General features: G+C 39.7%; 2 protein-coding genes and 1 long non-coding RNA gene across 5 annotated transcripts in view; 2 read left to right on the top strand and 1 right to left on the bottom strand.

Moving 5' to 3' along the window:
- The window catches only part of LOC122557172, a 32,621-nt gene extending 25,099 nt beyond the window's left edge, over positions 1-7,522 (top strand). Inside the window, exon 3 of the long non-coding RNA XR_006313763.1 lies at positions 7,473-7,522. This is a non-coding gene — a long non-coding RNA (uncharacterized LOC122557172). The remainder of the gene's footprint in view (positions 1-7,472) is intronic.
- Positions 1-7,746, bottom strand: part of LOC122557169 (transmembrane gamma-carboxyglutamic acid protein 3) — a 113,442-nt gene extending 105,696 nt beyond the window's left edge. For 2 of the 3 annotated variants that reach the window (XM_043704559.1, XM_043704561.1), the window contains exon 1: positions 7,612-7,746. The gene's annotated coding sequence lies outside the window, so the exon portion shown is untranslated. Of the gene's footprint in view, positions 1-7,447; positions 7,545-7,611 lie in introns of those variants that run through there. The other variant, XM_043704560.1, reaches the window with a different exon arrangement.
- A 7-nt stretch (positions 7,747-7,753) lies between these two features.
- pin4 (protein (peptidylprolyl cis/trans isomerase) NIMA-interacting, 4 (parvulin)) lies at positions 7,754-19,554 on the top strand. The gene is made up of 4 exons (XM_043704565.1): positions 7,754-7,932; positions 10,452-10,519; positions 15,259-15,378; positions 19,083-19,554. The coding sequence occupies exons 1-4, from the start codon at positions 7,899-7,901 to the stop codon at positions 19,239-19,241; spliced, it is 381 nt and encodes a 126-aa protein (XP_043560500.1). The 5' UTR covers positions 7,754-7,898; the 3' UTR covers positions 19,242-19,554.
- Positions 19,555-22,676: the final 3,122 nt, after the last annotated feature.

The raw sequence follows: 22,676 nt of genomic DNA, 5'->3' as shown, positions 1-22,676 counted from the left end.
CTGAAGAAGGGCTCATGCCCGAAACGTCGATTCTCCTGCTTCTTAGATGCTGCCTGACCTGCTGCGCTTTTCTAGCAACACATTTTCAGCTCTGATCTCCAGCATCTGCAGTCCTCACTTTCTCCTAGAATGACATGAATAGGAAAGGTTTGAAGGGATATGGAGAGAAAATGAGGTCTGCAGATGCTGGAGATCAGAGATGGAAATGTGTTGCTGGAGAAGTGCAGCAGGTCAGGCAGCATCTAGGGAACAGGAGAATCGACGTTTCGGGCATTAGCCCTTCTTGCTGAAGGGATATGGGCCAGGGAGCAGGCAGGTGAGACTAGTTTGGTTTGGGATTATGGTTGACTTGGACTGGGAGGTCTGAAGGGTCAGTTTCTGTGATGTATGACTCTAAGACAGAAATCATGCAAACATACATATGAGCAAGGAGCAAGGGTAGGTCACTTGGCCCTTCAAACCTGCTCCACCATTCAATAATATCATGGCTGATCTGATTTTAACCTCAACACTACACTCCTGTACGTCCCTCATGATCTTTCATTCCCATGCATCATCACATTCATAAAAAAATCTGACTCGCACTTCATCTGTCTGAAATACCACAATTACTGAGAACATGGAACAGATTGGAGCATATAGATGTAGGACAAGGAGTAGATCATTCAGCCCTGAAGGCTGTTCTGTCATTGTATGGGATCATAATAATTCCATGCAATTGTCTTGACTCCACATCTTTTAATATCCTAAGCTAGCAAAAAGCAATTGATCTCAAATTTATATATGATGAATTCAGCTAACACTTACTGCTTCTTGCAGGAAGGAATTTTACAATGTGCGTGAAGACATGTTTCCTAACTTCTCCCCTGAACAGCTTGTCTCTGATTCTAAAGATCATGCTTTCCTAACATGAGTAGCGACCCACAAACAGATAAAAGTTTCCCTTTTAGTCTAAAAATTATTTTCAAAATCCTAAATACTTCAATTAAATTTCGCTATATTCCAGTGGATACAAACCTAATCTGTATCATCTCTCATAAGCCAACTCTTGGAGCCCTGGTAATAGCCGCAGAATCACAGATTATGACAGTGCAGAATTAAGTCATTCAGACCCAGCTCTCTGAATAAGGATAGATAATCTGCACAATACACCTTCCAAAAACCAATATATCCTAAAGTGTGCTTTTTTGGAACTGTATTCCAAGTATAGTCCAATCAGAATTTGATACAACTTCAGCAAAATTTCCTTCCTCTCCTTTTTATTCAGGGGACTAGAATTCAAAGATTGACATTTCATGACCCATTTTAATTATTTTTTGATCCTGTTCCCTGCATTTAACAGTCTACATACACAGACAACTATACCTCTTCAGACCTCCACTCATTACCTTCCCATTTACCAAACATTCAAATCCATCCTATTTTTACTCTGAATATAAATTTTACAACAGTCAGAGAAGAACAGCACAGGAACAACTCGTCCATACTGATCAGATATCCTAACTTAATCTAGACCCGTTTGCCAGCACTTGGCCCATATCACTCTTCCTATTCATATACCCATTCAGATGCCTTTTAAATGCTACAATTGTACCAGTCTCCACTCCTTCCTCTGGCAACTCATTCCATACATTCACCACCCTCTGCGTAAAATATTTTCCCCTTAGGTCCCTTTTATATCTTTCTCCTCTCACCCTAAACCTATGGCCTCTAGTTCTGGACTCCTGCACCCCTTACCCCAGGGAAAAGACCTTGTCTGTTTATCCAATCCATGTCTCTCATGATTTTATAAACCTCCAGGGAAAACAATCTCAGCCTGTCCAGCCTCTCCCTATAGCTCAACCCTCCAACCCTAGCAACATCCTTGTAAATCATTTCTGAACCCTTTCAAGTTTCACAACACCCTTCCGATAGGAAGGAGACCAGAAATGCATGCAATATCCCAAAAGTGGCCTAACCAATGTCCTGTACAGCCACAACATGAGCTCCCAACTCCTATACTCAATGCTCTAACTAATAAAGGAAAGCTTACCAAATGCCTTCTTCATTATCCTATCTACCTGCGACTCCACTTTCAAGGAGCTATGAACCTGCACTCCAAGGTCTCTTTGTTCAGCAACACTCCCTAGGACCTTACCATTAAGTGTATAAGTCCTGCTCTGATTTGCCTTTCCAAAATGCAGCACCTCAAATTTATCTAAACTCCATCTGCCACTCCTCAGCCCATTGGCCCATCTGATCAAGATCCCAGCGTACTCTGAAGTAATCTTCTTCACTGTCCACCAGACCTCCAATTTTGGTGTCATCTGCAAACTTATTTATTATACCTCTATATTCACATACAAATCATGTATATAAAGGACGAAAAGTAGTGGACCCAGCACCGATCCTTGTGGCACTCCACTGGTCACAGGCCTCCAGTCTGAAAAGAACCCTCTGTCTTCGACCATTGAGCCAGTTGGCTAGTCTTCCCTGTTATCCATGAGCCATAGCTAATTTTACAATGAGCATTCAGTAATAATATGTCTCGGATTGGTAACGGTTGTGGTTTTGAATTAAACATTACATTCAAAAACAGTCTAGAAATGTCTATAAAAGCAAAACCAGAAGTTTCAAAATAGGAGTAAGTCAATTTTCCCAACTTCATTTTACAGTGTGAAATGTCCATTTTTACACTGAAGACTATCAACTCAAATTATGGCTCTCCCTTCATTTAGCCTGCTCCACACTGAATGATAGATTTGATATAAAATGTTTACCCTAATGTTATTAGATTTTTGCTTGAGATAAAGGACATGAAACACCTAATGAGGCAATAAAACAAAAAAATTAAATAAACATTTGTTTCCACAACCAATCTGCTGTCTCTGGTCAGAAGCTCATTTTGCCCCTCCTCCGTTGCTTCTATCAATCAGGCCTTTCAGTAATGTCATTCCCACAATGTAAGCCTTGCTGCCTAAATTCATATGCCTTCCAATATCTTGGCTCATTTTCATGTTAGGGTTTTAAGTTTATTTTTGTTTTTTTTTGTCAATCTGCCTCTCCTCGCCCTCCTCCTGAAAGACCTAGACATTTCAATATGTTAAGGATAGAACAAAAGTCCTTTGGATTCCTCTTGCCCACTCTCATTTTTTTTCAAAATTACCGCAGTAGTTCCACATCTGAATCAGAGAGCTGCGTCACATAATCTAAACTGACACTTCAGTGTCACATTAAGAGGGTCCTGCACTTTTAAACATGCTGTTTTCTGAACAAGAGTTTACAACTGAGATTTGTTATCACAAGTAGATATAAAAGATCCCATTGGCCTGAAGAATGTCCGAGCTAACAATGAGTTCTCAACTAGCATTACCAACAAAAACACATTTACACCAATATTACAATAAACACTTGCACCAGAAACATAAATATGATTAAGAGGAAGTGGTAGAGGTTAGTACAATTGCAACATTTTAAAAGGCATTTGGGTGGATATATGAAAAGGAAGGGTTTGGAGGGATCTGGGCCGGGTGCTAGTAGGTGGGACTAGATTGGGTTGGGATATCTGGTCGACAGGTATGGGTTGGACTGAAGGGTTGTTTCCGTGCTGTACATCTCAATGACTTAGGACTCTAAATATATATCTCGCCTGTTAAACATTCACGTTTGAGAGACATTGCCATGCTCAAATCAACTGCTCTACTGTTGTCTCCTACACCGAATACAGTATACATTGAAAACACTTCATTAATTTTTAATGGGGCTATATAAACTCAAGTTTCTTAACCTAAATCTCCATCAAAATTAACAATATTATGTATGATGGATAAGGATTGATTTGAAGTCTGGGATGTCCTCTGGGGCATGTATTGGAACAACTGCAAATACTCAAAACTTGAGGTTGAACAAGGGCTGAACAGAACATTTCAAGGATCCAACGCCCTCAAAATAGTGACAAATAGAGCTCCTCTGCCCACTGACGTTGGCTGCAGCCCAAGATAACTCAAGACCTTAATATAAATTCTGTACAAAGATCAAGAAACTGAAAAATTAGACTGAATACATCTGGTCTCCTGTAGTAAAGTGACAATGCACTGCAACTGAACTTTCACCTATACCCAAAACATCACTGAATACTTGCTGTTGACATGGCGAGCAATACCCATCCCTATGCATTGAATCCAAGGATATTAGCACCACCAAAAATACTGCCCCCGTTCTGAATGGGAGAGAAACTTCCCAATTTAATTCCTTATTTTCTCTATAGAGGGTCACTCTTCAAGAGATACTAGGTAACTTCCACACTTCACCAAATTCACCACGGGATTCCTTCAACAGGCAGCAATTTAGAGAGCTAATGCATTTGTAAAAATACTTGCGTATTTGAAGACAAAGGCTATGAGGAGAGAACAGGGTGGTTGGATCACTTCTAGCTGTTACAACACGGGGTAACCCCACCCCGCTAATTTTAAACGAGCAATACAGAAAAGATTTACCCTGTTCGGTAATCTGCGAAAACGAGAGGGGCCAAGAACTATTTAAAGTAAAAATTAACAATTTTATTTCTTGAAGTATAACAGAGAATAATTAGCTAACAACTATTTACAACTCCTTCCTCTAACGTATTGTTTACTTTCCTTTTATAATACTAGTCCAATAAAACCCCTGATTAAGATTTACCAAAAATTCAAATTTCAAAACCAGGCAGCTGTTGAATCTTCCCTTTATATCTTCTTCTGGAGATTTTCTTAAGATTTCTCTTTCACAGGTCATTGACTGATAATTGTACCTATAAGAGAGCTGTGTTTCGGGCAGTCTGTACATGCTGGTGGCTTGGCGGTTCTCTCCCAACTGTTCACGTTTTCCCAGTCTTATACCCCCAAAGCATCGGATTGTGTTATTTGCTTTTAATATTGCCAATGTACTAAATTCAAACTTGATTGGGGTTTGGTTTTTTTGGGGGGTATAATTTAAACTGATGGGCCTAATTCAAATTTGTGTGTGTCCCCAGGCAAAGGATTACATTATATCTTGTTCAGAACACTTAGTGCTGTCAGGTAGTTCTGCAAACTTCTAACTTTCTTAAAGATACAGTACACCCACATCTTCATAACACAGCAAAGACAATAATGGACCCAACAACTTTTGTGCCAGCTCTTTGCTATGGTTCCATGCATGCACCACTCTCTGCTTGAAAAAGTTACTCTTCAGGTCCTTTCTAAATCTTTCCTCCTCACCTTAAGCCTACGCCCTCTAGTTTTGGACTCCTCCACCAGAGGAAAAAGACCTTGGTCATTCTTCCCAACTATGCCCCTCATGATTTTATAAACCTCTATAAGGTCACCCCTCAGCCTCCAACATTTCAGGGGGAAAAAAAAGCCCAGGCTATTCAGCTTCTCAAAACCTCCAGACCTGGAAACATCCTTGTAAATCTTTTCTGCACCCCCTTAAGTTCAACAAGATCCTTCCTACTAAAGATCTCTTTCTCGGCAACACACCTCAGGGCACTACCACAACCAGTACAAGTTCTGCCCTAGTTTGCCTTACCAAAGGCAACACATCACATGAAATCAAACTCCATCTGCCATTCCTCAGCCCATTAACCCATTGGGTACTCCGGTTTCCTCCCACGATCTAAAGATGTGCAGGTTAGGTGGATTAGCCATGGGAAATGCAGAGTACAGGGAGAGGATAGGGGGTAGAGATGCTCTTCAGAAGGACGATGTGGGCCAAATGGTCTGCTTCCATACTGTAGAGATTCTAAGATTTGATCTAGGTTATTTCCCAATTTCAATTCTCTTGACTTTCCTCTCTCTTATCTCGTAGCACCATTCATCAGTTATAAAAAATTGTTTTAAAATCTAATCACAGGCTGCATTGCAACTGACACAAGTGTCGTATTAATTCAGAGGAAACCTCTGTTTACCTAGTCAGGTGATCAGATGCAGGCCAACACTTCTTCCTCGACTGGCAACAGATTATTCGACCATTCACTCATTAATGTATTGTGTTACGACACAGTGGTGAACCCTTCTGTTAACTAAAACAAACACTCAGAAAAGCTCACTTCACCTCATTACCTGTGAAAATATGGCGTGACAGAACTCCCAAATTCCACTATTTAAAGAAAATAATATCAAATTATTCTTTAACTCTAAAAGTGAACATTAAACAACAACTATTCGGGGATCCAAGATAGCAGCAATCTAACAGGTCTTCATTGCTGAGCACTGCACCATAACTCAGGTGAAGTGGTGCTTTTACCTTCCTCTACTAAAGTATTTTGAAGGAAATCGATAGTTTAATATTAGTAAAGTTGCTATGTACTCTTTTTTAGTAAGAGATGACGACTAGAGGCAAAGGACAGAATAAATCACATTTTTAATTTCTTTGTCCATAATACCTAGTTTAATTGTTTCCGAGTTTAACTCGCCCGAGTTTGGGGCACCGCTCTAGCTAGGAGGGGTTCTGGAGGTGTATGTGGGTAATGTGAGTGGCCCCTCTAGGCGGAGGGGAGAAGAGTCTCCCATCAAATATTTTGTAATTGGTTTAGTTGTTGGCTTTTAGTAGAGGTAGTTTTTGAAAGTATTGTTAGTGTAGTTTTTTTAGATTAGATTACAGTGTGGAAACAGGCCCTTCGGCCCAACAAGTCCACACCGCCCCGCCGAAGCGCAACCCACACATACCCCTACATTTTCCCCTTACCTAACACTACGGGCAATTTAGCATGGCCAATTCACCTGACCTGCACATCTTTGGACTGTGGGAGGAAACCAGAGCACCCGGAGGAAACCCACGCAGACACGGGGAGAACGTGCAAACTCCACACAGTCAGTCGCCTGAGTCGGGAATTGCCTGAGTCAGGAATTGAACGCAGTCTCAGGCGCTGTGAGGTAGCAGTATTTACCACTGTGCCACCGTGCTGCCCTTTTAGTGTGTGTATTTTTTTTAATTCTATGCGCCTACATTTATTTACACTCAGCGCATTGAGGTTGGGTTTGTCCTCTCAGGGGTTCAAGAGTTGTCATCGAGGGATATGGCTCAGTGTCTCCTCAAACAGTGCACCTGGAATATCAAGGGGAGTCACTCACTGGCCAAAAAAAAAAAATAGTACTTTTGAGTATCAGGAAGGAGATGGTTGATATTGCCCTGTTGCAAGAAACCCATCTTGATGATAAAGACCACTTCAGTGAGCAGTCAATCACATTGCTGTATGCTAGCCTAGGCGAGGATGGCAGATTTCCGTTCCCGAAGGCAGTAGAGAACCTGATGAGTTTTTAGAAGAATTGATTATGGTTTCATAACCACCATGCCTAAGACAAACTCTCAATTCCACCAGCTGGGATTCAAACCCGTGCCCCAGAGCATTAGCCTAAGCCGCTCGATTACTCGCTCAACATTGTGAAAACTACAACATTATCTGTCCGAGTTTACGTCCAATATAAAGTATATTGTTATTATTGCTTACTTTCATTTCCTGGTTAAAATTTCAGACTGAAACTGCTGCAGAGGCACCTGACTCAGTATCATCACCGCTCCCACATATAGAGAAAGCTAACATTTCTGTCCACAATGAAAACACTTTTCCTTACTCTGTAACCCGCAGGAAAAGGTACTGTCTCCTTTACTCACCCTGCCCTCTTGACTGTTCAGACTTCACACTCAATCCTAATGGGAGATTGTTTTGTCGCTGTAGGTCCTTCACTTCATCGGCGCTGCGTGATGACGACAGGAGTTGTCCTTTTTGCTCACATTATTTTTTTCGATAACATCACTCACCGCGAAAATCTCGCAACTTGGACATTGCCATCTCGTTCGAGGATTAATTGATAATCCGCTGGGCCGTTTGACAGCTCGAATTCTGTGGGCCTTTGGTCAGGCGGCAGGTGTCTGACTCCTCTCTCTCTCTCTCTCTCGAGATGCCTCCGAAAGGAAAGTCAAAGGGTGGCAAAGGTGTGTTCACTTTAAACATTGTCTGACTGTATCATTCCTCGGAATTGAAGTTTAAATATTGTTGTGCAAATGTAAATGAAAAAGGATAGACATGAATGTTAGTTTCATTTGGAGTTATTCACTGGTTCCTAACAGCGAGTGATGCTCGCGTAACTGAAGCTGAAGAGGCGGATATTATGTAATTAAAGAAAAGGAGGAAAAGAAAGATTGGTTCACCAGTGTTAGCAATTGATGTTGCACTAAAGCGTAGGCCCAAAGGGACGTTTATGTAATTCTGGTACAAGGGCTGATTTTAATAAATTGAACTAATTCTCCTACTCTTTGGTGTCACAGAGATTGCTGACTCACGGCAGCAAGTATGCTTACTAAGAGGAAATTGTGTTTTGCCGTATAAACAACATTATTTTATCCACGTGCACTCTCTGGAGATAGTTACTTATCAAGGGTTAATCTTATTTTAGGGACTGAATTGTGCAGCCCTTGATGAAGTACATTTGTACTTCTTGTTAAATGAGCATGTTCCAGATTACTTCACAAGGTTGCAACATCATGTTACATATGTCAGAAACTTTTCAGTTTCTCCCATGACCTGATTTTGCAGTCAGGTGGCTGATAAGATTTGCTCAGGTGTCGTACAACTTGGGAGCATGGAAGACTGGGCAATCAAAAGCACAATTTGCTGGTGAAACTTAGCAGGTCTGGATCCATCTGTGAAGAGAAAAGTTGAAATTTCAAGTCGAATGACTCATCATCAGAACTTCCACAGTTTTGTTTTTTTAATCCACTTCAGAATGCTTACTGCCAGAAAATGCACATGCAAGATATTGGCTCAAAATTAGAGATTTGGCTTTGTGACTCCTTTGTGACAAGTTGCCCAGTTACATTCACTGTTTGGTGTGGCACGTTAAAATTCATTATTGAAAAAATATAACACTAGATTATCGTCATCCAGAGAATTGTATCCCAATATCAATTATACTTTTTTCAGTCCAGCATTCCATACTCCAGAATCTACTTACGTCATAGTGTGATGCCAGTTTTAACACTAGTACTGGCTACCACTTTGAAATGGATATACATGTAATTCACACACCATATAAACAAAGAAATTATGAGTAGAAATAGGCCACCTGGCAGCACAAACTTGCTCCACCATTTAATAAAATCATGGTTGATCTGATTTCAATCTCAATTCACAATTCTGCCTACCCCAATGACCTTTCGTCCACTTATTAATTATCTATCCATCTTTACCGCAAAAATTTCCAAGAGCTGTGCTTCCCTTGCCTTTTGAGGAAGAGAGTTTCAAAGATTTATGACCCTCCAAAAAGAATGATCATGTCATCTCTGTCTTATATGGACAATACCTTATTTTAAATAGTTGCCCCTAGTTCTAGATTCTCCCACAAGAGGAAGTATTTGTGCACCCACTCTGTCAAAACCCCTTGAAATCTTCATGTTTTAATCAATTTGCCTCTTACTCTCGTAAACTCCAGGAGATACTAGACTCGCCAGACCAAATTTTCTTCATAAGACAATCTTCTCATTTGAAGTATTAATCTAATAAACCTTCTCTGAATTTGTATCTTTCCTTAAACAAGGAGGCCAACTTATGGAACTCCAGATGTAGTCTCACAAGTGTCCTGTATAACTGAACCATAACCCCTTTGTTTTTCTTGTAAGATGCCAAATATGTCTGAATGTAAACTTGAGAAGCATTTTGCCTGAAATAAATTATTAAGCTGCTTTATTTCATGTCAGGAGAACATACAGCTTAATAGTTATTTTCAGATTCTCTTAATTCAACCAATATTATTTGTCCTTAAGTAATAAAGCCAAGGAAATAAACAAGCTATGCATTTTGCTTGACATAAGCAAAATAACTCTTAATTCCCCCTCCTGATTTCTTCTTTAGAGCTTTGTGAAAGTTTGCCCCTACAACCTTCTCAGACCCAAATGATTGCCTGAATCTGTCTCTTTTTTTTTAATTTATATGCTCAGTATGCAAAAGGAATCCCAATACCAAACACTTTCACCCATGGACATAATGACAGTGAGGTGTTTATCAATTGTTGAGATTGGCAAGCCAGTTATTATGCTAGTAAGAACTTGAGGAGCTCAGTAGATTTGGCAGGATCTGTGGAGAGAGAAACAGAGTTAGTGTTTCAAGTACGGTCTGACTTCTTTGGAACTCTTCAGAACTCTTTTTTTCAAATCTGTTCCAAAGAAGAATCATACTAGACTGGAAGCATTAACTCTGTTTCCCTCTCTACAAATGCAGTCAGATATACTAAGTTTCTCTAGTACTTTATGTTTTTATTTCAGATTTCAAGCAACTGTAGTATTTTGCTTTTATTATTGTTTAGTCTTTTGGGAATCATATCTTAGTTTTTTAATAGTAAAATACTCCAAAAACATGTTGCTGAAGCTCCATATCGTGCAACCATGAACTGAATTATGGATTACCAATGCATTTACTTTGAAAACAAAGAAAATTCTTCCATTTTTGTATATTTAAGGTGCTGCAGCCAGTGGTGATAATACTGATAAGAAAGAAAAAGGATCCAAAGGGGGTAATGCAGTGAAGGTAAGAGATCAGAGGGTAAATTGGCTTCTTTGGTAATACCCTTATTACTTCATGTTGTAGATTATTAGTTCAGTAACCACATCAGGAAGAAGTATATTAGCTAGGCAAATATTAAATTCAAATGGGTCCTGAGTTTCCTGATGGTTCATGGTAGACATTGAGAATAAACTTTTTTTTAAATGAGGGAGGGTTAAAAACAGCTCTGATATCAGCGTATACGTTATTCTCTGAACCACTAGCAACTTCAAAAGTATTAACGCTGATGTTTTTGGCAGGATAATTCCACAATCTGATTGCAAAACAGATTTTCAAAAAGTGACATGTATTATTGTAAGATCTTTTGATGGGAATTCTCTGCTGTGCAAGGTGGTGCAGTGGTTATGTCACTAGACTAGTAATCCACAGAACCAAGGTAATGCAAAAGGGACAGCAGATGGAATTTAAATTCAATTAACAAATTTGGAACATGAAGCTACTCTCAGTAAGAGTCATGACGGCTATCATCAATTATTGTTAAGACACATCTGGTTCACTGACATCCTTTGGTGTCATATATGAGGGAAGACTGCCATCCATACCTGATCTAGACTATATGTGATGTCAGACCCGCAACAATATGAATGAATCGTAATTGCCATCTGAAAATGGTCTAGAAAGTCACTCAGTTCAAGGCCAATAGGAATGGCAGCAAATATTTGCCTTGCGAATGATGCTGTCAGCCCAGAAGAAACAAAAGCAAAGCATTTTCTTATGTTAATGGTGTAAAAATATATTACAGTTTGTTTTTAGTAGAAGTATCTGATTATTTCAAATTATAAGCGCTAAATTCTTACTTGCCTGCATCTTTATGATATTTAGCCCAAATTGTTAGAAACTTAAATTTCTCTCCAAGAACAATTTTGAAGAATCAGGATTGGATTATTTTAATATACCTAAGCAAGGAATTAGTGTGAAAATGATGGCATAGCAGTTGGCATAAGGTTGACCCCTCAAATTCACCCCACCATTCAGTAAGATGACAGATGATATCCATAAGTCTTGAAATGTTTCTTCTGTGACAGCCCTCAGCTCCCTGATATTTCACAAATGTATCTATCTTCTCCTTAAATATATTTAGTGATCCACAGGTCTCTAGAGTATAGCAATTCTAGATATTCACTACCCCCAGGAAGAGAAATTGCATTGTATCTCATTTTTAAATACAGGCCCTCGTCTTCTATAATTTACATGTTGTAATAAGATCATTCTTCGAAATGTTAATAACTAAAGGCCTCAGCTGTTTAGCCCTGATAAGTGAAGCCCTTCATCCCAGGAATCAGCCAAAGGAATCATTTTTGAACCGCCTCCAACACCAGTTTTTTTTTAAATACAGGAACCAAAACTGTACACACTACTCCGAGCACGGCTTCACCAATACCCTGTATAACTGTAACAAGACCTCCCTACTTGTAAATTCCAATTCCCCTCCTTGCATAACAGCCAAAATTCTGTTTGCCTTCTTAATTACTACTGCACCTATATTGCACCCTTTGTATTTCATGCACAAAAACACCCGGGTCCCTATGTTTTGGAATTTCTTTGGATTCTGTCTCCATTTAAATAATACCTGCCTTTTGATTCTTTCTAACAAAGTACATAACCTTACATTAAACTCAATCTGCCAAGTTTTGTCCACTCAACCAAAAAGAATCATACCTGGCTCAAAACATTAACTTAGTTTCTCTCTCCACAGATACTGCCAGTTGTGTTGAGTTTGTCCAAAATCTATGTTTGTTTCAAATTTCAGCATATGCAGTATTTGCCTTTATGTCTATATCCTCCTGCAAATCGCTTATGTTCTTGTCACAATATGCCCTCACACCTACTTTTATAATCAGCAAATTTAGATATATTATGCTCTGCCTCTTCTCCAATTCAATAATATTGATAGCAAATAATTAAGGCCCTAGGAGTGATCCTTATAGAATTTCACTAGTTACATCTTTCCAACCTGAAAAAATTCATTAATTCTTATGCGATGTTCTGTGTGTGAACTAATCCCCATTACATACTGGTACATTAACTCCAATACTGAGCCCTTGGGCAATAAGTTTTTTATGTGACACCAATTGAAAGCATTCTGGAAATCCAAATATGCTGCACCTACAGTTCCCATTATCAATTCTGTTTGTTCCAGCAACAAGTCGAACGATTTGATCACATGTTTTTTCCCTTCACATAACTATGTTAATTTAGTTTGATTGTGATAAGCTTTTCTAATTGTCCTGTTATTTCTTCCTTAATAACAAACTGTAGTATTTTCCCAATGACAGATGTTAGACTATTAGCCTATGGCTTCACTCGCTTTCTGTCTCTCTCTTTTCTTGAATGGGCACTTCACGTTAACCATTTCTCAATCCCCTTGAACTCTTATGGAATCCAGAGAGTTCAGGAATCTTTTGACCAATGTCTCAAATCCGTCTGTTTTTTCCTTTCAAACCTTAGAGAGCATTAGGACTTGGGAAATTGTCCACCTTTTGTCTAATTTACTTGTCCAATACTTTTCCCTTGTGATAGACTGTTATATGATCAATCTTCCAGTTAGCATATTGTTATGTGTTCTCTTTGGGATGTTTATTGGGTCACCCACTATATGAAGACTCATGGAAAAAATTCCTCTGCCATGACCCTCTTCCCCGTTATTTATCACCTATTGCATCCCCCAAGAGTCCCATACTGATTTTAACTATTCTTGTTTGTTAATTATACACCAGTAGATGCTCTTTCTGTTTGTTTTTATATTTATCGCCAATTTATTTCCGTAATCAATTTTCTCCTCCTTTATTAGCTTTTAGCCAATCCACTGTCAGTTCCTCAAAAAGAAAGTTCCCATCCTCCAGCTAATATTAGTTATCACTGCTTTGTAAGCTTTCGTTTTTGATTGGATGCTCTGCTTGATTGCCTTTGTTAACTGTGTGTTCATCCTTCTCATTGAGTCCTTCTTTATGAACAGAATTAATTTTTGCTGAGCGATTTGAAATATCTGCTAAAACATCTGCCACATCTCATCCACTGACATGCCCCAGTCTTTTTTTCCAGCCTGCTTTAGACAACCATCTTCTTGCCATTTTTAAGTTGAGGGTAGTTGTGTGAGGATCGAGTTGCCCTCCCTCAAACTAAATTTGAAATTCTGTCATGTTGCGATTACTAACACCTAAAGTATCCTTAACTATGAGATCTGTCATTAATGATATCTCATTACACATTATTAAATCTACAATGGCCTGGTCCCAGATAGGTCTATAACATATTGTTCTAAGAAATAATTGCTGATGCAGACAATAAATTCATCTTCCATATGACCCTTGCTGATCTGATATGTCCAGGATCTGATATGTTCAGCCAATATGCAGATTAAAAATACCCCATGACAATTATAATGCCCCTTTCACACACCTAAATTAGTTCCTGATTTATACTTTATCCTACAGTGAGCCACTCTTTCAGACCTATCAACTATTGTCATTCATGACTTGTTTTCCTTATCATTCCTTATTTCCACAAACAAATTTCACATTATGATGTTCTGGACCCATAACATGCTCACAGTATTACCTTCCTTTATTAAGTATACTACCCGCATTCTTTTCCTTTTTACCTACTCATTCCATTCTTTGAATGTCCTTGAGTATTGAGTTCCCAGTCCTGGTCACCCTGCAGTTGTGTATCAATAATAGCTAATAGCTGGTAATAGATTTTAAGACAACTGGTGATCATGAACGATGCAACATATATGCAAATCTTTCTTTTGCCCTTAACTGTTATTGAAATCTGTGATGCCCTGGCTTATTTTGAATAGAAACATAACACTTTTAAGTCACTGGGTTTAGTTTTTCCTTTCTATCTCTTCTCTCCTGTAAATGCACAGCATGTTCGTAGGGAGCCTGGGGCTAAATCATTCATAGATGACCTGATTCTGGCTTAGGGCAGAATCGGTCATCTGATTAAGTAGCAGAGCAGCTACCTTGATGTGATCCACATCCCTCGAGCCAATGCTCTGCTCTCTTGAAGATATTGATTGTTACATTCAGATCTTGATGACTGATCCAAGTGACTGTTCATAATCAAAAACAGAAATTGCTAGAAAAGCTCAGCAGGTCTGGCAGTACATGTGAAGAGAAATCAGTGTTAACGTTTCTGGTTCTGAGGAAGGGTCACCGGACTCAAAACATTTACTCTGATTTCTCTTTGCAGATACTACCAGACATACTGAGCTTTTCCAACAATATCTGTTTTTGCATCTGCAGTTCTTTTGATTGTTATTGTCTGTTCATAATGTTTGTGCATGACATGAAGTATTAATTATTCACTGGTAGATACATCGGCATTTAGAAAATTCTGTTCTCATTCAACATCTCAGTACATGTGCTTAGCTAGTGTTTATTTAGTATTAGAGATTATAGAATAGTGATTAAAGGCAAGAACGTTGGCTGAAATTTTTTCCTCCCTGACCTTGGGACACTAAGAATAATTCTAACACTTTTTGTATTACCGTCAGGGAGATCAGCTAACTTAGTACAAACTGAATTTCACACCTCAACCTTCTTGTTCTAGAAGCCTTAGTACAGTATACATTAACAGGTATTTTCAAAGAAGTTATGGCTTCAATTTACTTTTGTTCAGAAATTCAAGCATTTTTCAAAAAAGCCTGATGGATCTCATCTGTTGGACACCATTCATATAGAATTATTGTGTTTCAGGTGAGGCACATTCTCTGTGAAAAGCACAGTAAAATCATGGAAGCTATGGAGAAGTTGAAATCTGGCATGAAATTTAATGAAGTGGCGAGCCAGTACAGTGAAGACAAAGCCAGGCAAGGAGTAAGTAGCAATTCAAGTAAAAGCAAAATACCATAGATGCTGGCAATCTGAGATAAAAATTAAAAAATGCAGGAGAAATTCAGCAGGTCGAGTAGGATCTGTGAAGCGAGAATCAGATTCAACATTTGAAGTTCAGTGACGTTCTGAAGAAGTCATTGGACTCAAAGCATTAACTCAGTTTCTCTTGCCACAAATGCTCCCAGACCTGCTGAGTTTCTCAAGCATTTCCTGCTTCTATTTAAGTACTAAATGCAAATGTGCAGAAGAAATCACCTTAATGTATTGATTCCCGGTGATGATACTTAGTGCAGTTCTTACACTGTCATTATTTCCACACTCTGGCTTTTTGCTAAGTGCAAATTGTCTGTAATCTTCATTTGCTTGATATTATATCCTGTGGTATTTCATTAAACCTATATGATTCCATGGTAGAAGTATTTTTTGAACAACTATTGATTTGTTTATTATAATATGGATATCTGGATGCATTATGTAATTACTTTGAGACAATTTGGTAGTGTTCATGCTGCTATTGAAGGAGCAAGTATATGTTCGCTATGAACTGTATAAAGTTTGGTTTAATCAGGAGTTTCCACCTACTGTATACCAAATTTTGACCAGGTTCAAACAAAATCATATTTCACTTGAAAAACTGAAGAATGTTTGTTTTTATTTGAATGGGTTTATCAGTTGAAATATTATCATCTAAGTTATCCTATAAGTATGCCAAGACAGATTTGCCACATTTTCCCAATTTCCAGTGGTCTCATTCTATTATGACACCTTAAACTAATTGAACAAATGCAATATTCCTTCAGTCCCATGTTAAAAACCATGATTTGGAGATGCCAGTGTTGGACTGGGTGTACAAAGTGAAAAATCACACAACACCAGGTTATTGTCCAACAGGTTTATTTGGAAGCACTAGCTTTCAGAGCGCTGCTCCTTCATCAGGTGGTTATGAAGTACACAATTGTAAGACAGAATTTTGTAGCAAAAGTTTACAGTGTGATGTAACTGAAATTGTACATTGAAAAATACCTTGATTGTTTGTTTGTTAAGTCTCTCATCTGTTAGAATGACTATGATAGTTTCACTTCTTGCATATGTAAATCACAAAACTGATGAGATAGACATTGCCTATCTCATACGCTGCAGGCAAGGATGCCCTGAGGCATGGTACATTGGTGAAACAAACAGAGGCTGTGGAAACGGATGAATGGACACCACGCAACAATCAACAGACAGGAGTGTTCCCTCCCAGTTGGAGAAGACTTCAGGACATTCGACCTTGGATCTTCGGGTGATCATCCTTCAAGGCGAACTTCGGGACAGGCAGCAGCAAAATGTGGCCAAGCAGAAGCTGATAGCTAAGTTCGGGACCCATAGAGAGGGCCTCAACCGGAACTTGGGTTCATGTCACACTATGGGTGACCACCATTGCACTGTATATATACACACACAAACACACACACTCCTCCAGACACATGCACGCACACACACACACTCCTCCAGACAGACACACATACACAATCCTCCAGACACACACACACACAAAATCCTCCAGACACAGACACACACACTCCTCCAGACACACACACACACACACTCCTCCAGACACACGCACACACACTCCTCCAGACAAACGCACGCATGCACACACACAGATACTCCTCCAGACACACGCACACACACTCCTCCAGACAAACGCACGCATGCACACACACAGATACTCCTCCAGACACACGCACACACACTCCTCCAGACAAACGCACGCATGCACACACACAGATACTCCTCCAGACACACGCACACACACTCCTCCAGACAAACGCACGCATGCACACACACAGATACTCCTCCAGACACACGCACACACACTCCTCCAGACAAACGCACGCATGCACACACACAGATACTCCTCCAGACACACGCACACACACTCCTCCAGACAAACGCACGCATGCACACACACAGATACTCCTCCAGACACACGCACACACACTCCTCCAGACAAACGCACGCATGCACACACACAGATACTCCTCCAGACACACGCACACACACTCCTCCAGACAAACGCACGCATGCACACACACAGATACTCCTCCAGACACACGCACACACACTCCTCCAGACAAACGCACGCATGCACACACACAGATACTCCTCCAGACACACGCACACACTCTCTCTCACAGACACTCACAAACCCCCACCCAGACACACACACGCACACTCCTACAGACACACACACTCCCACACTCACACATGCACCCTCTCAGACTTAGATCACTTTACACTCACACAAACACACATATACTCTCTCTCACAGACACTCACAAACCCCCACCCAGACACACACACGCACACTCCTACAGACACACACACTCCCACACTCACACATGCACCCTCTCAGACTTAGATCACTTTACACTCACACAAACACACATATACTCTCTCTCACAGACACTCACAAACCCCCACCCAGACACACACACGCACACTCCTACAGACACACACACTCCCACACTCCCACATGCACCCTCTCAGACTTAGATCACTTTACACTCACACAGACACACATATACTCTCTCTCACAGACACTCACAAACCCCCACCCTGACACACACATATATATTTGTGGGGTGAATTTGTACTTGCAGAGTTACATTGTACTTTGCTGAAAAACTGCATGAATCCATGTAAGACTCTGTTAGCTCACTTTTTAGATGAGAATCAGTCTAAACATATGGCACAGACAGGGATCACAGGGGGCTAACACCTTCGACATCTTAGCATCTTATCTGAGCTGACACCAATTGTTAAAGTTAACCTGAGAATGTAACTTTTTAAAAAAGTTTTGTGATTTACATATGAAAGAAGTGAAACTATCATGGTCAACAGATGAGAGACTTGACAAACAATCACAGTGTTTTTTTCTTAAATTCTCTACAGCGTGGAAACAGGCCCTTCGGCCCAATAGGTCCACACCGCCACTCTGAAAAGAAACCCACTCAAACCCATTCCTTTACCCTATCTTTACCTCTGACTAACACACCTAACACTGTGGGTAGTTTATCATGGCCAGTTCACCTGACCTACACATCTTTGGATTGTGGGAGGAAACCGGAGCACCCGGAGGAAACCCATGCAGACACGGGGAGAATGTGCAAACTCCACACAGACAGTCGGGAATCGAACCCAGGATCCTGGTGCTGTGAGGCAACAGTGCTAACCACTGAGCCACCATGCCACCCAATGTACAATTTCAGTTACATCACTGTAAATTTTTGCTATAAATTCTGTGTCTTACAATTGTGTACTTCACAACCACCTAATGAAGGAACGGAGCTCCGAAAGCTAGTGCTTCCAATTAAACCCGTTGGACTAAACCTGGTGTTGTGTGATTTTTAACAATGTTAAAAACCTGTTGCAAAAACTGATATATTCTCACCCAAGAATAGCTCCAGGTTGTGGATTGCCATTCAAATCAAATTATTATAACCCAGTCCATGATGTAATATTGCATGTATAATTAAGCCAATAAATGAAGTTAATTTAGAAGTCGCAACAAATTCGTGTCTTAGCTGCATGCAAGACTTATGACATTTTATATACAAGTACACATATGCACAGAAATGTAGAGAAATGGTTTCTTTCTACAGTTGCAAACAAATTGAAAATTATTGTTTCTGTCTTAGGGCGATTTAGGATGGATGACCAGAGGTTCAATGGTGGGACCCTTCCAGGAAGCTGCTTTTGCTCTGTCCAACAGTACAATAGACAAACCCATTTACACAGATCCCCCTGTTAAAACTAAATTTGGTTACCACATCATCATGGTTGAGGGAAAAAAGTAAAATATATTTATTTTCAGTGCTATATCTGTACTTTTGATAAGAAATAGAATAATTTCTTCTTTGTGAAGCCCCAGACCAATTACAGCAAACAATGGACAGCCTGCTATCAGTTCTTCGTAATTTTATGTTCACTGGCTACAAAGAAGGACATGAAAGGGTTATACCTCTATTTACTTTGTTTCCCTCTTATAGAAGTAACTACGGCATACCATTATTCTTCATTCAAAGAGAAGCAATTAAAAATTGTATTTTTTTGGAATTCCATATTATTGGTGAATTATACCAAAATAAACAGCATGAAGTTAAACAACAATTGCTAAATTGTAAACTCCATTTAAAGACTAGTCAGTTCTTCTGTAACACATTGGTTGCATTCTTGTGCAAGCCCATGTGATAGAAACAGCTTTAGAAACAGCACCTAAAGTGCTAGCAATGTAATCATGTTACAGACAACACACGTTTTAAATGTTCGCGCTTTGGAAACAATGTCGCCAATTCGACAATCGCGTTCTAACGAATTCATGTTGATGAAACATGCATTATAGCAGAAGGTACTGTATTGAATGATTTTTCAAATTTATTGTCCATCTTTATTTTATGAGACAAAAAGCTCCACAAACATTTTGCTTCAATAACTAACTGCTCTGTGATGTAGAATAGGTCAAAGCAGGAAAGCCACAAGTTTAATTGCTAAGTCACTTCTGAAATGTCTCTTCTCAACTGAGGCAGTTGTACCATCTCCTGAACTGTCATTATGGGCAACTGAGTATCTTAATTCAATTGCAAATGTGTGTTATTATACCATCGAAATTGTCTTTCAGTGACAGCGCAGGGCATAATTACATATTGCAATGTTAATTGAGTGCACTGTGAACATAGGGGGAAGTTGAGAATTTGGTGAGTAGTCAAGTTAAAATTTAGTCTTAACATTTAGGGAGAGAAATTACTTTGTGTAGAGCTGCATAGCTTTCCTCATTAAAATCAATAAAGAAATTTGTGCTGGTAAAGACCTGTAGAACTGCTTGATGGTGGGATTCAAAGTAAGCTTACGTACCGATGCTATGTGAACGAATTCTTTCCTTTGTGTAAGTGTGATTAGTTGTTAACAGTAAATCAGCTGTAAGCAATTGCTTGACTGAGGATATTTACTTAAGCTGGTGAGAGTGTGTATAGGGTGTAAGCAGGCAGGGAAAGTGTTAAGTTCTGAGTTTTGTGAAGCAAGAGATTCAGCTGAGCGCAGGCAGGGAAAGAATTAAGTTCTGTGTTTTTTGAAATAAGAGGTTCAGCTGGGCATGACTCAGATCAATAAGAACTTACTGGTTAACAATGGGGTGCTGCAGGCAAGGATAATGGGTTAACAAGGTGGAAAAACATTCATTATATAGAGCCATTTAACAATATTGGAAGCATGTGAGGTCAGTTTAACAGGTGAAAAGTATTCATTATGTGAACACAGTTATTCATTGTGTAACAGCAGATGGCTTAATCTTTAGTATTGACACTCGCTGATTGTAATAGTCACCCAATTAATATGTATGTTGCCTTATCTGGATGTTTCTCCTTGTAAAATGACTTTATAGTTCATTAGCAAACTGCTATTCCAGAGAAGACCATGAACTCATGTCTCTGTGCACATGGACGATCATTCTCTCTCCCTCCAGGGCCCGGAATAAAGATGAAGAAGGTAAAAGCAGACTGTGTTGCTGAGCATTTTGCTTCAACTTGGTGGGGGAGGGGGGGGAGTGACACTGGAAGCTGATTGGGTTAGGGTAACATGGCTCAAAACAATTTAAGGTAAGAAGATTTCAGCTGCATTACAATTACAACTGAATGGATTATGAACAGCTTAGCATTTGGTGAAAGTAGGAATATAGTGCACAAGGAGAAGGAAGTATTTCCTTTTGCTCTTGGTATTTGTAATGATTTCTGTAAGCTAGAGGCAGTAAGTATTAAAAATTGTGTTGTATCTTTTAGAACTTTGGGTCGAATCTTAGTGAGACATCAGGGATCTCACTCTTCTCTTTGGGTAAACCTACCAAGTTGTACACCAATCAGGCAGTGGTAAGGTCATCTGCAGGTCCTCCCCTAGAATAACGACCCAGAGACTTTCGTCCTGCTCAGTGAGAAATACTGGCGAATCAGAGGCTGACATTGGGGAGGAGGCAGTGACTTCTGCCAGAAGTGCACCCCAATCCCCAGCATTATGGCGGACCTAAGATCGTGGTCAGTAATGATAGCAGGGGTAGAGAATTGCAAAAAGAGGGCAGTGACTTGCTCTCAATGGGCACACCCCTGTATAAGTGTTGTCTCTTGAACAGGCACTGATTGCTTCACCTCTCTACAGTATGACTAATGGAATACATAAGAAAGAATCAATGAATGTGGTGCATTTGGAATTTACAAAAGGCTTCTGATAAAATCCAACATAAGAGTTTTGTAGGTAAAATTAAAGTGTATGGGATAGGGGGTAATATGGATGACATATACCATTTATCCATTACAGGGGGTCATTTAGCTCAGTTGCCTGGAATGCTGATTTGTGATGCAGTGTGGGCTCAATTGCAGCAGCTCCTTAATTTCTCCCCTCATCTGAGGTATGATCTTCAGGTCATCTCTCTCTAATGAGAGAGCAACCCTATGGTCCGGTAGGACGATGGCAATTTTCCCTTTATATATAATATGCCTGGATTGAGAATTATTGATAGACATGAAATAGAGTGGCAGACAGTGACTAGTGGGATACAGCAAGAAGACAGTTCATCACAACCTTCTCAAAGGCAACTAGGGATGGGCAATAAATTCTGGCCAGCCCATTACACCCACATCCGACAACATGAATAAATTTTTAAAAATCGCGTTTGGAAGAATGTAAGGGGATTTGATTAAATGTATAAAATTCTAACAGGCAGAGGATATTTTCCTTTGTATGGTGAGTATAGAACCGGGGATCACAGTTTCAGGACCTGGGGAGGCCATTTAGGGCTGATATGAAAAAATTCTTCACTCAAATGTGGGGTATTTATGGCCTACCACAGGAGGCTGTGAAGGCTAGGTCATTGACTATATTTAAAGTTAAAAATCACACAACACCAGGTTATAGTCTAACAGGTTTAATTGGAAGCACACTAGCTTTCGGAGCGACGCTCCTTCATCAGGTAATTGTGGAGGGCTCGATCGTAACACAGAATTTATAGCAAAAATTTGCAGTGTAATGTGAAACTATCACTGTATTCTAACAGATGAAAGGCTTAACAGACAATCAATTCTTCAATGTATAATTACAGTTACATCACACTGCAAATTTTTGCTATAAATCTTTGTTACGATCGAGCCCTCCACAATCACCCTGATGAAGGAGCGTCGCTCCGAAAGCTAGTGTACTTCCAATTAAACCTGTTGGACTATAACCTGGTGTTGTGTGATTTTTAACTTAGT

This window comes from Chiloscyllium plagiosum, chromosome 15, assembly GCF_004010195.1.
Source record: "Chiloscyllium plagiosum isolate BGI_BamShark_2017 chromosome 15, ASM401019v2, whole genome shotgun sequence".
Classification (NCBI taxonomy): domain Eukaryota; kingdom Metazoa; phylum Chordata; class Chondrichthyes; order Orectolobiformes; family Hemiscylliidae; genus Chiloscyllium; species Chiloscyllium plagiosum.
Note: the sequence above shows the minus strand (reverse complement) of the source record. Positions and strands in the feature narration are given on the sequence as shown.

What these genes read in the sequence shown, in the direction of transcription:
- pin4 (XM_043704565.1), top strand. Translation starts at nt 7,899, where the DNA reads ATGCCTCCGAAAGGAAAGTCAAAGGGTGGCAAAG. An exon ending in AAAGTCAAAGGGTGGCAAAG is followed by an intron (nt 7,933 to 10,451) that starts GTGTGTTCACTT and finishes TGTATATTTAAG; the next exon opens with GTGCTGCAGCCAGTGGTGAT. An exon ending in AAGGGGGTAATGCAGTGAAG is followed by an intron (nt 10,520 to 15,258) that starts GTAAGAGATCAG and finishes ATTGTGTTTCAG; the next exon opens with GTGAGGCACATTCTCTGTGA.